We start from the raw sequence: 17,169 nt of genomic DNA, 5'->3' as shown, positions 1-17,169 counted from the left end.
GTGGTCTGCAGGCTGCTGCACAGCACACACAAAGGGCTAACAAACATTCCTGTAGTCCCCTACTCCAAGGTGAAAGCTGGCAGATGCAGACCTAACAGAAGCAGTATAGCACCACCCAGAATTTTTTGCTATGTATCAGAGATTGGGCTGTTTTGGCCCCACCGGCACTGGTGGGTCATTTTGTAACACCTTATGAGCCAGCCTGGACTTACACAAAGAGATCTAGTATGATTAAATGGCAATAATCCTTCTTCTTCCCACTTTCTCCAACTCCAGTCCCAACTAAGCATAAAATAGATAGATGGGCTGCAGCACGCTCCTGCCCTTACAACTGTACTGTTTAATCTAAAACAAAAAACAGTAAGCGTAACAAACAAGGTAAGGAAAATAAGGGTTTCTTGGATAAGAGCTAGAAAATCTCACATTAATTTACTTAGTTACATGCACATCTGGATGGTTCTTAAAACAGCTGAATTGTTGTACAACAAACAATTTCCTAAGTTAGTAAATGAAAACACCAAAAAAATAACCAAAATAAATGAAACCAAAATAAATGCTGTATTTTCTCTAGCCCTTAAATCTGGCTTGTCTAACTGTTCCTTGAAAGGAACCTATGGCTTGGAACTAAGCACAAGAAACAGCAGACAAGGGCTCTCCCAGCAACGCTGAGTGAGGTCAAGTCTGGGCTTAAAAATAGAAGCTATTTTTAAGGTTCTGTCATCACACTCCACCCTAATGTAATGCCAAAAATGATTCTCTGACATTCATATTTCAACACACAGTCAGAACAGGCCTGACTCTTGACCCCTCCGACCATTCAAAAAGCGAGGCAGGTTGCTCTTTGCCTCTGAGAACCAAGACCTTTCTAGCTAGTCACTGTGGAATAAAGCTCAAGAAGCCAAGGCAACGTAGACATAAGCTGCTAGCATAAACGTATGTGCATTTGTTTGCATTCCTCCAAACTATACCTGGCTACGGGTTCGGGGATGGTCCCTGGGCTAACTGGCACCTGAACTCCCTTTTCCCACTCCTGCCTCCAGGGGTCTGCCAGCACATAGTATTCATCAGGGTTCAGCTGGAAGGAGTCATGTAACTTCATGGCAGTGATCAGGTCCGTTCTGAACACCTGCAAAGAGAGTGACCAAGAGAGAAAAATAGAGACACTGACATTTGATATTTACACTCTATGATTCACAGCTTCAGGGTAACCATGGAGCACAGTGAGTAACAAGGTCACTGTATCAACAGCGAACTAACCCAGCCCACTGCAGGACACAAGTTTAGCTTCATCACAGGGAAAGTGGTGGCTGAAGGTTCAAATACTGATAAAATGACTTCCAGCTAACTCCACTACCAGTTCTGGCACTCCCCCTGCACTGGAGACATGATGCTAAAAGGCGCTGCCCGCTTTTACCTCCATTTTGGCTGCAATAAAAGCTGCAGAAACTCTGAGTCTTAAAACAGCAGCACAATGAAGACTCATTTTTGCTACAAGGTTTTTCGGGGTTTAAATATTGGAGCTCTGACTAATCCAAAGACATTCTAGAAATTCCCTGTGGTAGAAATCAAGGCGTGACTCTACCATGACCAGCCACAAGAGGAAATTCTAAGGAGATGATTCTTTGTGCAAGTATTTAAAATAATAACCCAAAAGATCAAATAAAATAAGACCCAAACTGGAATTCTGGTGGCAGTTCCCTGTTCAGCACAGGTGCTTGTCATTCGATCAGCTACAGACACCTCTGCATTATACCTGTAATTTTACTTTTCCTTTGCAAAGGCATCCACCTCTAAAACGAGCAGGATGTTTGGCACCTTTTGGGTTAGCAGCCATAAACAAGCAGCGATGCTGTCTTCAACAAGCCATAGAATGAAATAAAAAGGGATTCACTCTTGTAGTGGGCATGTTGCGGTACTGTTGTGGCAGCTTCAGCCTGGTTGGCCACTGCCTGTGAGTACCGCAGAGCAAAGGGTGCTATGCTATCGCAGGTATCAGAACTACACGCCTGCACTTGTTTACTCGTCTTCCAGCTCTCCCCACCCTGCTCTCCCTGTAAGGCAAGGCAGCTGTAGACTACAGCAACTGCTCTCAGTGCTCCACACCTCCACAACCACAAATTTTTAACTATTCAATGCCACGTTCAAAGGAAAGGGTTAAAAAGCAACCAGGTGACAGAAGATAAGCACCACCAGGACAAGGAGATGATCAGCAACATCTTAAGAAAAGTTGCCCTGCAGATTTCTCAGTCTGTGGTGGACAGAGTCAGCGTCCACCCAGCTCCACGCTGCACAGTTACAAAGGAAAAGACAGATTATCCGGGCAGTGCTCCTGGAGTCCTGACTGGGCTGCCGAGGGGGCAACATGACACAACCTCCCAGGCCCAAACCAAAGGCCACACTGGTTCACGTTAGCTCCAGCCAACTGTTGCACGTGGCTGAGAAAGAACCAGATCTATAGAGAGTGCTAATGAGGCAGGCCTCCCCAGGACAGCAACTTCTGTCCTACGCTATTCACACCTGACATCTCAATAGATTCCCTGAGATTTTTGGGAAGTATTTTAGGGAAACAGTGAACCTGATGGTTAATTATACTTCTGAGAGCATTACCAAATGTGATTTGCCTTACCACACTGCACATCTTGAAACCTCTTCTACCTCCCAACGCACACATATTACTCCACTTCTGTCTCAGTATGTTTCCATTCCCACTCTAGTTTTGTCATAAAAATAGCATAAAATCATGACATTTTTCTTAACACTTGTCTTGACATATTCAGAAAAACTGCCAACATTAAAAAATAAAGAATAATATTACCATATGAAGGAAAGGGTGAACGCAGGTAATGAAATATAATTAAATGTTTTAAACAATCCAATTACCAGTCCTGTGAGGCTCCAATCAAGAAATGAAAAATAAGCCACAAAGTAAACTGTCTCACAAAACAAACAAGCACAGCTGGCCAGGGGATTATGCACTTCTAAGTGATTTGAATTAAAGCAATCAAATGTCAACTGAAAAGAAGACTAAAGACTAAAAATATAAAATGGGACACAAAACTTGCTGAATCTGAGAGCCAAAGTAACTCAGGCTCTCAGATAAATTTGCCGCAAAACTCCCTCAGAAGCAAAGCTAATGCAGCACCTGACATCCAAAAAACTCCTTCCCAGGCCAGTGGCCCTGTGACACCATTCTTTCTGCTCTAATTTCTGATGCAATCAGACTGCCCGGAGCAAAGCGGAGCTCACAGTAGTACTGGCTCTCAGAAGCACTGAACACTTCAAAGCTGAAGGGTGAAACCCTGGACACGCTGAAGTCAATGGGAATTTTGCCACCAACTTCAATGAGACCAGGATTTCACCCGGGGAGTTCAGCAAGTGTCGCTTTTCTGCCAGCACACTTATCATCAGAATAGCGTGCTGTGGCAAGCAGAGACAATGCAAATGGAGGGAGGGAGGGAGAGGGGGAAAAGGCTGTGGAACAGAGCTGAAGGGAAGTATATGAGAAGTCCATCCAGGCTGAGAAAACAAGAGAGAACAGCACAAAACTGCAAAGATTCTGAAAACAAATGCAAGGAAAGAGGAGAGGACAAAAAAGCACACAAGAAACAACAGCAAGATTCATAATTATCTCAGATTATTTCTTGATAGCCTCTCATGAGGTAGTTCTCAAAACTGGGTCTAAGGGGCTACTTCTAAGGGATGTACAAAAAACAACTAAGGAAAGCAAGCCTGCCACCAGCAAGAATAAATTCTGCAGAGGCCTCCGCATTCACCAAAAAAAAAAGGTCTTTAACAGCCAACAATCAAAAAAGGAGACTGGAAACCATCAGTACTAGGTGTAGTTCACACTGAACAATGAATGGGATTCTTCTTGTGAAAACTCTTCTCTGGGACTTAGGTATACTGTCATTAATAAAGCATGTTTTTTCTCAACATCAATCACTCACTAGTGCATCATTTCAAAATACATGTACTGGGCAAGTACATTAAATGAAGAAATTCCATCTCCCAAAGCTAATGCTTTCTTTGCAGCCTCTACAAAGTCTGCAGTGTAGTATTTGCCTGAAGATAGGGAGATTCAGCACAAGTATTTCCAAAGAACTGGATTGCATTTATGTGTTACTAACAGTTGATCCATCCTGGAAAGTTCAAAGATTTGTATCTCCTTTGACAGGATTTCCTCAAAGCACTATGCAAGACAGAACTGTCAGGAAGCAGATTTCTACTTTGACAAGCACTTTAACAAAGATCACATACCAAGACCCAATACCAACTATGAAATAAATGCACCTAATGTAAATTTTCACTGTTCACAGATCAAGCTACAAATAAACCCTGATGCCTAAAATACTAGAAGAAAGACTCTGCAGCTTTGTTGAATGGGTGTCAGACTATAACGAAATTCACAGATAGAAACTGGTGCTGGCAGTGGCTGTGCCAACAGCTGAACTCCCTAATCTCCTGGGGAAAAAAAAAAAGGGGGGGGGGGGGGGGCAGGTGCCAGATAAAATGTAGCAAAAAGAAAAGAAAATGTACACCAGAAGAAATGTATCCATTATCAGAACACATATACAGCTTTGTACTTGACAGATGTAACAAAATGCAAATCAAATTCCAGAAATACCTCAGAAGGTTTTCGATCTTCATGTCTGGAACACGAAGTCCTCCGATGTCGAGATCTGGAATGCTGGGACCAGGTGGACAGACCTAGGACACAGAAATGATCATTTGCTGACACTGCTGCCATCTATCAATAAAAGCCTTTGCTCTCTCCGCACACCCAAGAAGGCCAATTGACTTCAGTGAGACTACACGAGCAATGCAAGCCAGAGTCAGGCTTCCATGACAAACCTCCAAAAGAGTCTTTCAAAATGAACCAGAAAATAAAAGTTACTCGGTCATAAACTTCTGGAATCACTCTTCTGGTTTTCTTTTGTTTACCATTTTCTACCGACACATGCATGTACTGGCTGCACTGCACTTATCAGCCTTCCACCCAGCATCTGAAGAAAGCTACCTCATAACATGCTTCCCCCTGAGCATCAACAAACCACTTTCTGCAGATTAATAACTGACCAGGAGGTCTGCTGATAGCCTGAGATGTACTCTTTGAAGCTAATGTATTGATGTCCTAAATATCTCTCTTGGTTACCCAATTTTTATCAGAGCCAGCCTTCTCAAAATGAAGCACACTGCCATGCACACACAGTGGAGTCCACAAAACAAGCTGACGTGTCTTCTCCTGAGCAAATCTCTCAGTGTGGTTGTACAATTTTTGTCTGTATAATTATTCATTATATCCAAACAAATTATACCTTTTTGCCTTGAATCCTTTTGAGAGAGTCTGTGTCAGCTTTCAGAAATATTGTAACAAAAGAAAAGGAAAAAAGAGAAAGAACCTACACTCCAATGCCAAGGTAGTGCTTTGACACCAGAGTATGGTATACCTGTACAAATCAACTAATTTTAATTCACTAAGATTTAAAGGTACAGCGGGTATTTTCCCCTGCCAACTACAAAGCAGTAATGAAAAAAAAGCTAATAAATCCTTATGGATCAGAGAGATGAAGGACTTGTAATAAGGTCTGTATGATAGGGAAGCCAGGACCTACATGTTGAACTCTGAAGGATGAACACAGATTTTGCAACTCTGGGCATTAATTGTAGACAAATAAAACAGAACCGATGCAAAGGCCTTCCCACACTGCTCATTTCTTCACTGCCTGCGCACATAGATGCTAAGAGTAAGTGTAAGGCTACACAGTCCGGAAGAGCAACATCACCTCACATCATCCTTAGCGCTTAGGGATATGGTGTAGTTGGGAACTGTCAGTGTTAGGTTAATGGTTGGACTGGATGATCTTCAAGGTCTTTTCCAACCTTGATGATTCTGTGACTCATCCAGGAGAAACCTCTTGGGGATCAGAAAGCACTGTTCAAAAACAGATTGCATAGGATGTGATAAGTTCTCTGTTGAAAACCAAAATAATTTTGAAAGTGAAATGACTGTCCAAGACTTTCACTGGCAAAATGCAACTGAGCAACAAGTCATCGGAAGAATTAATTATGTTGTAGTTATGCTTTTGTCTTCTCTTTTCAGTTAATAATACATTAAGGAATCTACCCCAATAAAAACCACTTAACTAACAGCAATGAACAACAGACATTACACAGGACTTGCTTAATGGTCAAAATGAAAGTAAGTTACCCAGCAAACTGCTAAAAATCTTACCTTTTGAGGTAATACAGAAAAGATGCTGTTAAGCAAATATTAGTGTTTTCATACAAAAGCTGGTGATTTTAAAAGTTTTCAAAAAGTCATGGGCACTTTTCCTAAGCCCCTCTATTTTACAATTAGAATTTTCTATTTCCATGAAGGGGAAGGAAAAAAAAAGGAAAAAAATGACCAACTGCCCTTTAAGGACCAACTGCCATTTACTAATCTGTCTGGAAAGCCAGACCCCCAAGATCATTTAACTAACATTCCATTTAAATGTTCTCTTGAAAACCAAAGAAAAAAGCACAAGCAGTATAAACTTTTTCTGAGGATCCTATCTGCCTGTACCCAAACTCAACCTAAACAAGTCAGAGGGGAGTAAGTGTTATCACTCAAAAAGCGTCAGATACATAGCTAAAATTCACAACAGAAAACCAGATTTTTCCTGCAGTATAGTAATTATCAACATTTTAACATTCAGACAGATGTGAGTTCTTTAATCAACAGCCTCACTAGAAGACATAGACCACATACATACTCACACAGATTACTATTCAGTTCTTGTGGGTTCTGATATTTTCCATAAGCAACACATTAATATCTGACCAACTAGCTGGCACTGCGGTATTCAGCTAGTTAGACCACAGCACCAGCAAGCCAGACACTTTGAAATTTCTAATTCATCTGTGGATCTGAGTGTTCCATATACTGTTGGACCTGGGGGAAGGAGCCTGCATACAAGATAAGGAATTAAGAACAAGCTGTACTGGCAAAGCGGTGTTTGATTCTGAAATTTCCATGGGAGAAGAGCTGGTGAGTCTGGAGGCTTGGGGAGTTGTTCCCAAGTACTGCATGCATCTGGCAAAATTAGAGCAGTAGCATGTTGTAGTATGATGTACTTCTGGATCTTTACCCATGTGCTTTAATTCAACTCTGATGACAACTTATCATAAACTGAAGGCAAAAGCAGCCCATATGCTTGCTTACTTTTTTTAACATGGGTATTAAAAGATGGATTCCCAGGTCTCTCTCATGCCACAGAGAAGCTACAAAGGTGAGGAGTAAAATAATCCCTACCGTATCTTCCATCTCCATTTCTTTACTGTGTCATCTGCAGATGATACACATCAAAACAGTGTCTTAAATATGTACTTCTATTTCAGACACAGTCTCTGTACACAAGGTTAGACCACTGGATTAATTAACTATTCCATGGAACACGAAAGGTCAACTCTTAGCACCAAAACTACAGAATCTTCATTTTAAATTACTTTTTTAAAGCCCTATATGAAAGCACACTACATAAAATTTCCATGCATAAGGGACAGCTCAAACACAGCCAGCCTTCCTCAGGATATATTATAATTAGTATTTTTTTCCATGCCAACTAACTTCCTACAATGAATAATGGGAGAAATAGTTTCTTACATAGTTCTGTAATAGCTGTTTCCTTGCACATAAAATTGGTGAATACGCAGTGAAAACACACCATGTTTTTAGTAAGTTACTGAAGAGACTGTTGTATTTTTCTTAGCAGTGTAAACTGACTGAATATAATACTAGGAGAAAAAGGTGGAAGAATTTCTCATGGGACTGAGATTTTACTACCCACTAAGATCTGTAACTGTAGCTAACAGATGACCTTTGGTAAGGGCTTCACTTCAATAGGGAAAACATTTACTCACTGAATAAACAAAACCCGACTATAAGGCATGCATTCACAGATTCAAACAACCACCACCACTTAAGACATAAAAGTGCAAGAAATTGAAGGAGCCAGCCAAATGATAGTAAAATATCCAGCCCATAACAGTATTAAATTTAACTACTTTTGAAATCTCAAATAAGAGTTTCAACGATGCTTCCAATAAAGTTAACAGCAAAATACCACTGCCTTCAACAGTGCCAAACCCAGGTCACTGAATTACCCAAAGCTGCTTTCATTAATAAGCAATCCACCCACCCTGAGTATACCAATAAAAGTGCAGGAGGAAAATGAAAGATGTTATTTGTCTTTTAAGCATCCTTTCCATATTTTCATACCTTATCCAGAAGAGGGACCTCACTGTAAGAAAAACTTCACACGCAATTACAGTTAATTCCGTGATTAATGATCTGATTTTTATGTGTAAATACATGAAGTAAGAACCACTCCTGGATTATACGGAAAGAACAATCTACTGTGGTCAAAACAAACACAGGATTCAAAACAGCTCTTCTGTATTATAAAAGCACATGAGCCTAACTGAGTTATTTTAAAAAGGTTCCAGAACTTTTCACCAAAATTATCCTCTTGCATTAAGTATCCAAAATGACTGTATTCATCAACCATTTTCTGAATACTAGCCTTAGTCTCAAATTTAGGATTAGGATCATCGAGACTAGAAACAATTAAAGATCAAGACAAAGAGTTAAAACCAGTTTTGGTTAAATAACAAAAAAAAAAAAAAAAACATATGGGAAGTCTGAATGACTGGGATTTGGAAAATGTAAAACTTTTGTAAGATAACATTATATACCTCATGGGAGAAACGAGTTCTACGGCAGATGGAAAATTAATGAGATGTTAAGAGAGCCCATACTACCAAAAGCCATGTAAGTAACAGTGAATATGAAAAACACACAACTCCAAAGCACAAAGCTAAATAAACGCATCCAAAACATGCATCACTATCATCATTAGACATAAGAGATAAAAGGTATCTTAAGTGCCTGTCCTGTTACATGACTGTGCAAGTTAAGGATGAACACAGTAGCCTAGTTAGCATCATCACTCCAGGAGATACACCAAGACCATTCTGATTCTTTTATAGTTAGGATCCTTTCAGATGGCCTAAGTGTTCCTATGTTTTAAAAGGTTTTCATTATGAGAAAAATGGGAGAAAGATCATACTCCTACTACGTGCCTCAGTTTTCCCTTTGCATTTATCCACTTAAGAGACAAAAGGCAAAAAGAAATTCCAAACCACTAACGAGGTGTAATTCACAGCAAGAGGCAAAGCTCTAACACACTACTGGTGCTGGAAAGGCGATTTCTAAGACCCAGGTAGGAAAACTTTCTGTTCCCCTAGGCTACTACATACACCTTGCACTGTAAATACAGTGTTTTTATAATACCACTATGGGGTGTATAAAACATATACACCTCCTGATAATAAAGGAAAGCAATCAAGGAGTGTGAATTCTTTTTTCATATTTGTGAAGAACACACACTTCCCAAAAGGAAAAACATAATAAATTTTAACTGTATCAAGTTATGAAATGATCTGTCAAGAACATGTTTTGATTCCAAAAATCCCATCAGAACAGACAATTCCTTGGGACCAATAAAGTAATTCAAGCCCTCGGGGAATTCTACCCCACAACTAATACACTACTCAGCATGAGCAGAAAAGGCTCAGCTATTATGTATCATGCATAAGGCTGCTGTAAAGCCACCTGCAAGGCACCCAGCTGTGTCCCTGGAGAACTACCTGCTGCTGCAGCCTCTGAACACTTCAAAGCCTCAGATCACTGGGTGTCTGAAAGCACTTCTCCCACTGTAAATACACTCCTGCTACACCATTACACCAGGCAGCACAACACAGCAAAACATCCCCGACATGGATGTATGTCTGGCTGTCACTTCTGCTTAACACTGGCATTTCCAGATGCCTATACTGTTCCTCAGCTCACTCTGAGACCAACTAGGTGCTGCTGCCAACACTCTGTCAGAAAGATATGCAGCCTGAAGAGAAAACATAGATGCTCAGTCTCCCCATTTAGTGCCTGGCCCACAACTCTTTTACAGTAAGGCTTCATGTCACTTAGACATAACTCCATGTCTAGACCCAAATTCCAGCACAAAGAAAACAGAAGCAGACTATTCTAAGGGCAGTTTTCCATTATGTTAGGTACAGAAAGGGCTGTCTGTGCAGAAGTCTTCAGGCCTTATCACAGAGAAAGCAACATGCATGCAAACACAACCTACAACATCGTTTCACATAACCAAATTCTCCTTCTCATGTTTCTCTTGCTGGAGGATTTGCCCATCTATCTTCCCCATCTTTATATAATAGCGTATTATTACACAATCATCTCATTCAAGATCAAAACAGAAAAAGCAACAGCCTTTTATCTCTTGTCAACACCGATCCTACTCAAAATGTAGTGCCATTTGACAACTACCCAATTGCAGCTGCTGAACAATGCATGGATCCATATGATCTCTGCAGTGCTTTACAACAACACTGCACAATTGCTCAGTATCTGACACACATAATGAACAGTCTTTGCAGCTCCCTGCCACAGCAGTTCAATACAAGTTCCCTATCATCCCTTTTCTCAGTAGCAGACATTTGAGTTTTGTAATCTCAAAGAACACACACATAACCATGCACCGGCACATGTCACTCTTCTAACAGTGAGGAATTCTTAGGCCCCATCTTATTTTTTATCACAAGACCCAAGTGCCACTCTAGCTCCCTAGCCCAAGGCTTCCTGCTGCAGCAATGTTTTACCAGAACAGAATACAAAGTTTTAACACAAGTTTAATACAGGTTATCAAAGTCAATTTGAGCAGCTCCCAAGCTAGCATTCATAGGTTTAGAACATGATGCTGTCAGGCCTTAAAACTCCAGTGGAATTAGGTGCACTCAGTATTAGCAGTCTTGTAAAGAAAAATACGCTTCTCCAAAAACGATGGCAATGATTATGTGATGTCCCTTCCTCAGACACGATACTCTATCAGCCCAGAGAAGTCTTTCAAATCACTCTTCCAAAGTGCTTAAAAGCATAACAACTTCACCAAAAGTCACCCTGCCCCAGTGAGCTTAACCTTCAGGTAAGATACTAGTTACGACCACCCATCACCACTCCAAATGCCAGAACCCTTTTTGAAAAGCGTAACAGTGACCGCTAAACTTGCCGCTTTGCCCAAATTCTAGCACTGTAACTACATTACATTCTGTCGTTTAATCACCATCACCTGCCAGCCAGTTCAACTGAAGACCGAAAAATGTTCATCATTTTATTTTCATAAAATGCTGCACAGCATTACGCACACTGCTAAGTAATTGCCGCATTTCAGGCCAGCAGCGGCTGCAGTTCCGTGGTAGATGACGTACACACCTAAGGTTATGTACTCAGCAACCTTTGTGAAGGCACTCTGGGATCTATCTCAAACACAACAGGAATCCACTGGGATGAAAAGCCCTTTCTAAATCTAAGATCCCCATCATTCAGTCAGAGCCACGGATATTGGCAAAATATGTTTAACTTTAAAATAACATTTGTTTAGCTATGATAGAATAAGGATCCATCTAAATTACAAAACTGTATTCCGTAATCCGTAAGTATTAAACCTTTCATTTCTCGGAACTGGTGTGAAACCTTGTAAATCTTAGAAGTATTTTTCATCTGCCAGTGTCTTCAGTTCTTCTCTCAGACACTCTGTTATGTAGGAGTATGATGAATTGATAACCCCTCCAAGAATAAATGAAGAGGCATCGTGGGAGCAAGTAAAGTGTGAAGAAAATCATGCTCTGAATTCCTCGCTCATGGCAAACAGCGACCAAACTCTCTTTGACATCAAGGAGGACCTGGATCTCACCCAAGCTCCCTACAATACAACTGTCTGAGCTTCAGATCTTGTCTCAAACACAATCTGTTCACGTGTCCAACCAATTTGTGCAAAAGGAATGCCCTGAAGCTATAAATGGAAACTACTCCACTGCACAACTTTATCTCACCAGGAAACAAAGCACATGGAATATTCAGCACAAACCACCTTTGCAAATTTACAGACCAATGAGGCTAAAAAGTCAGGTCAAACCCTGAGCAAGAAAGATAAAACACCTTCAGTACCTAACATTTAATTAGAGTAAGACCTGCGATCATGAAGAAAAGGAGTTTTGCAATGGAAGAGCAAGCTGAAATACAAAGTAACAAAAATTGCTTAAAAACTATCAAAGCCCTAGCCAGCCATGCAGATAACAAGGATATAATTGAGTTTGAGGTAAACATTGCTGATTTACTTAATACAGGTTTTGAAGAAGATGGCATGCACATCACACGGCTTTTATGATGGGCCTGGCTAATATTAACATGTTATAGTTGGTGTAATACATTATCTGGAAAGGGACAGAAACTAACAAGCTGCCAGATGACAAAAAAAGGATTACTTTGAGGTGCCAATAATCTTAAACCCTTCCCAGAGCCTCTCCCAATACCATTCCTCTGTATTTAGACAAAAGTTCAAAATCCAGAACTATGCCTGCAGCCATTTTTCATTCAATTATATTTCATGGATAACATGTTCAAAAGTGACCTATAATTTCAGAAAATGAAATCTCTGAGAACACACTCGGATATCCAGGGACTAACTGCAGAACTGCTGTGCACAACTTCCACTGACACCTCTTGCTCAGTGCTTCAAATACGCTATTTTGGCCTCATGTCTAAATGAGGATTTACAACTCTGATTTTAAGGGGACACAGCTCAACAATTTTCAGTAGTTAGGTTGAAGGACATAAACACTTTCTGGGGCTTGAAGTCTGCACTTAGCTGTTGGGAAAGACTCAAGTCAGAGGGCAAAAAAGAAGTGATGAGAAAAGCAAAGATTCTGTCCTTAAGCTGCAAGGCTTTAAAATACTGCAAATAATATAAAACCACCCACACTAAAATATCTTACATGAGTCAGTAAATACATGTATGTACTCTAGGACTGCAGCTATGTTGTTAAGCGTTCTTCTGTTCTGTATTTCACCCCTAAATGAAAACGATTCTCCCTTTTTTCATCTCACAAAAGAGCACCTTCTCCCTCTGAAGAACTACAGACATGCTTGTATCTTCAGTATAATACATCTGCAGTGCTTGGGGTACGAGGTTTGTTCTTCTATCACCTTATGACTACCAAGGAAACTGATTCAGTTCAGTGATCTCATGGAAAACAATCTTTGTATGTTCATTTATTTGTTTAGATAAATTCCATTATTAGTAGCATCACTATTATTATTTTATAAATATTCAGGTTCCTGAGTTCAGTAAAATAAAATCTGTATTTCTTCACACCAAAGTATTTTCCAGGTGGCACTAGTCTACACACTGGAGTCTACCCCAGACAAACATCATCATGCAGGTTACACCAACAACATTTATCCAGTGACACTCATGATGAATCTGAGCCACCTGATCACACTGCCTACTAAGGCACAGTAGCAAAACTCAACTGCAGAACTAAAGAAACCCAAGAGTTGGAGGCCCAATCCTCACCTTGTGCGATGAGGGAAGGCAGTGCTGAGCTCTAAGCTGAATGACTATAGAGCTCAGTATGATGGGAATGCAAGAAAGGCACTTGGGGTCAAGAGGTGCCACTGACTGAAGGGGAGCAGATCTTTGGCAACAGGATTCCAATGAAGTGCTGATTAAAATTTCAACTTCTCAATTAGAAAACAGCTGTTTGAAGTGCTCAGAATAGTCTATTTAATTGTTTTCTGCCTCTGGAAACTCTGAGAAGGAAAAATAACTAGTGAAAAACTTAAAGCCTTCCAAGACAGAGCCCAGAAATTCACAGAAATTTTTACTTTTTATTTTTTTTAGACAATAAAATTTTTTTACCCTTCTAACACTAGTATCAGTACAGTGAATCAGAGATACTACTGACAAAGTAATAATACCAAAATTAACATAGTAAGAGTAATCAGTAATTCTACTAAAGACAAGATTATATGAAGGTGAAACCTGTAAAGGGAGACCCCTGACATTCAAACATAGTTGCAAGGAACTACTGGTATCCCCTGTAATAGGAAAATTGAAGAGAAAGGGCCCAAGTGTCAGACATTGTTCTCAGGGAAGTGTGAATGACAGAAAGCCTTGGAGATGCTGACCCTACATTAAATGTTATCTCAGCTTCTGACTCTTATGCCTTCATTTTTTTGAACACGTGTATAATAATAGAATGAGTATGTAGGAACCTGTATCTGAATTTGCTCAGTAACTTCACAAGGGAAAAAAAACATAATCAGGCCAAGGAAAAAAAAAAAAGAAAAAGTGTAATGAAAGGAAAATGGTGTATTTTTCAAATAATACTTGAAAATACTTTCAAAATTTCACTGCCTTTTTCCATGTAATTTATTCAACAAATAGCTATTCATATTAATGAGGCTTTAAAATAGAGAGATCATAAAAGGGCAACAGTTTGTTTTTCTTTTCCTAACTCTTTTCTTAGATCTTGATCTATGGAACAGATGAAAATACAGTGTTTTGGAAAACGTAATTCATTAAGTCAACAGCTCTATTACAGTTATATAGCAAATGACATTACAAACAAGCATTACAATCAGCAACAGATCAGTCAACTGTATCTATTTCGGAACTTCAATTCCAATATTATCTGCTTCATATTTTATTTGATAAAGCCTGTAACACAAGGCACATGAAGGGATCAAAGAGTAAAAAAAAAGAAAACAAAACAACAAAACACGTAAGTGAAAATAAACACTTATAAAAATGAAACACTATTATATAAAGCTGCTAGGGAATGAAAAATGGGTAAAACAAAATTCTAATGAAAGACATCACATTTGCTTCTACTCGTCTATCTCACAAGTAAAAACACATCTTTGTTTTGGGGAAGTACACCTCACCTTTGAGGAAATACACCGACTTCAATTTCTATAACCCCAAGTAAACTTCTAACCGAGAAGAAACAGGTCTGATTTGGGATTTTTTTTCTTCCAAAATCCCCCAACTGTGAGTCCTTCTCCAAAAACAAGCCAAATTCCACACCTCTTTAATGCATTTTACTTGATCCTTATTTGGACTCACTCCTTATCAGCTCGCTAGTTCTCACCTCCTCCAGTCTTTTTACTGCTCCTTCATTTCAGCAGCAGTTTGCCTAGGGTTGTTTTAAGGTGCAGATTTGGCCATACCTGAGCAGACTCCCATGCAGCACAGACACACCTAAGAAATGCATGCAGGTGAAGCAGTCACCTATGTAGGGCCACAGTGCAGCACAGAGCTACGTTCTCAGAGTAAAGCTTTCAAAAGCACCTGGAAAACTTCCCTGATCATTTTCTGTTACATTTCAGACTGGAGTCTCACAAAAGACTTCAGATTTGAAGATGTGCACCCAGACAGATCAAATTAAAACCAAGAAAATCTCTCTGACAACTGACTAAGCTGCAATATTGTCAAATACAATCAACTTGCTTGTTTGGGCAAATAAAACACCTTGGCACATTTTCCAAACTGCCATTTTATGCCCCTCCCCTCACTTTTTTTTTTTTTTTTTCCTTAAATGAAAGATTATCAATCCCCGGAATCCAAACACAAGGGAGATACATACCACACAGAGCTTAGTGTTAGGTATGTCAGTACAGAAACAGTTAAAAAAATAAATACATTCTGTACCCAAATTACTGATATCCTGAATTCAAATTCTTGAAATTTACTCCTCAAACAAGATAACCTTCAAATGAAGGAATAACTTTCATGCACCATCAATCTTTTCTACTTAAGTTTGAAGCAATATACCTTTCCATTGCGTAAGAGAGTATGAGAACACTGTGGCAAATTTAAAATCCTAATGTAAACTTCTATTAAGTACTAAGCTGCAGACAATGTTAGCAAATGTCTCCATGGAAGTCCTGTCCTTGTACTGATAAATTATGTTGCTTGCAAAGATTTTTAAAGAACACAATCGACTTTTTCTCTTGTTTTATCTTATTAACTAACACTGTATAGTCAATACAGTGGGGGGGATCTCAAATCTACTGTCCACCTGTGCTCAGAATGACTGAGTTCAAAACTAGATCCTTATAATACACATTTCTACTAGTTCAACCAATATGCAAAATGCCTCTGTCACATAAAACACTGCATTAAAACGTGTTTTCAAACTCATAACCTACTGCACTCTACAACAAAGGAGCACTTACTGCCATTGTCGTCAGAATCCTCACTGCTGCTAGGAAGCCGACGTCGTTTCATGATCTCCACGGGAAACAGCAGGCAGCCTGCAAAGCAATGAGACAGCACTTAACCCAAGATAATAATAATACAGAGTCATCAAGTTGTGTTTCTGATGGCATTTGAGGATTTACAGCACACAAAGGAAAACAAACAACTTTAAACAGCATCTGAAAGATGAGCAGTGAATATCTCAAGGATGCTTAATTAGGCAGTCATCATACCAGCAGGTGAACAAAATTGGAGAGTATCAGTGACAACCCCACCAACACTTTCACCCCAAAACAAAAGCCTATTTTGTTCTGAGAGGTCTTAAAATCACTAAATATCCGCAGTCAATGTGCTTAACTTCCCCTGCCCATTCTGACACTAGATTTGCAATACAGTAACATTTTTACTGCTTGTAAATATTTACTTTGGCTAATATGTTTCTGGAACCATTTTATTCCTGTTTGAAGTGCCAGATTTACAAAATCAAAGACTAAAGTCATCCACTTATATGTTAAAAAAAGAAACATCAGCAGTAGCAAGCCAAGTTTTCCCAGATTAAATAACATGCATCATCTATGCCCTGGAATGCACTACCCTCTAAGGTAAGTGTGTTACTTCCTCCTGCGGGCACATTTCTAGTGCCATGCCTAACACTAACTGTTTTTCAGGAATCAGACCACCAACTGGTGACACAGAAGCTCCTCCAAACTGCCAGAGTTCAACTAATATTGAGTTCAACTGCGTATGAACCAGCGATGTAAAGGCAAAAAGTTCCCTATCTTTTTAACTGCTATTCACAGGGTGTTGGTATTTTTGCATGTATTCTCTGTGGAATGAAACCAAATCCAGAAAAATTAAGTAAACTGTAAATAGCTAGTCAGCATTTACATGTAAAAAGCTATTAAAAAGTGTAAGTTGAAGAGCAGAAAAAACATGACAAGACAAGTGCAGAAAGGCATATCCACTGTAAGCTAAACTGACAAGGACTCTAGATGTACATCAAATCTCCTGA

General features: G+C 39.6%; 1 protein-coding gene across 16 annotated transcripts in view; it reads right to left on the bottom strand.

Annotated features, from left to right (window-relative positions):
• The window catches only part of JADE1 (jade family PHD finger 1), a 60,003-nt gene that overhangs the window by 20,431 nt on the left and 22,403 nt on the right, over positions 1-17,169 (bottom strand). For 13 of the 16 annotated variants that reach the window (XM_074823649.1, XM_074823639.1, XM_074823641.1 and 10 more), the window contains exons 2-4: positions 16,136-16,213; positions 4,625-4,707; positions 969-1,126 (exon numbers count right to left, since the gene is read on the bottom strand). In XM_074823649.1, the coding sequence (XP_074679750.1) occupies positions 969-1,126; positions 4,625-4,707; positions 16,136-16,187 (293 nt within the window). In that variant the 5' untranslated portion in view covers positions 16,188-16,213. Of the gene's footprint in view, positions 1-968; positions 1,127-4,624; positions 4,708-5,783; positions 5,905-16,135; positions 16,214-17,169 lie in introns of those variants that run through there. The other 3 variants (XM_074823653.1, XM_074823655.1, XM_074823654.1) reach the window with 3 other exon arrangements.

Source organism: Strix aluco, chromosome 4 (genome assembly GCF_031877795.1).
Source record: "Strix aluco isolate bStrAlu1 chromosome 4, bStrAlu1.hap1, whole genome shotgun sequence".
Classification (NCBI taxonomy): Eukaryota; Metazoa; Chordata; class Aves; order Strigiformes; family Strigidae; genus Strix; species Strix aluco.
This window is presented reverse-complemented; position numbering and strand designations above follow the sequence as displayed.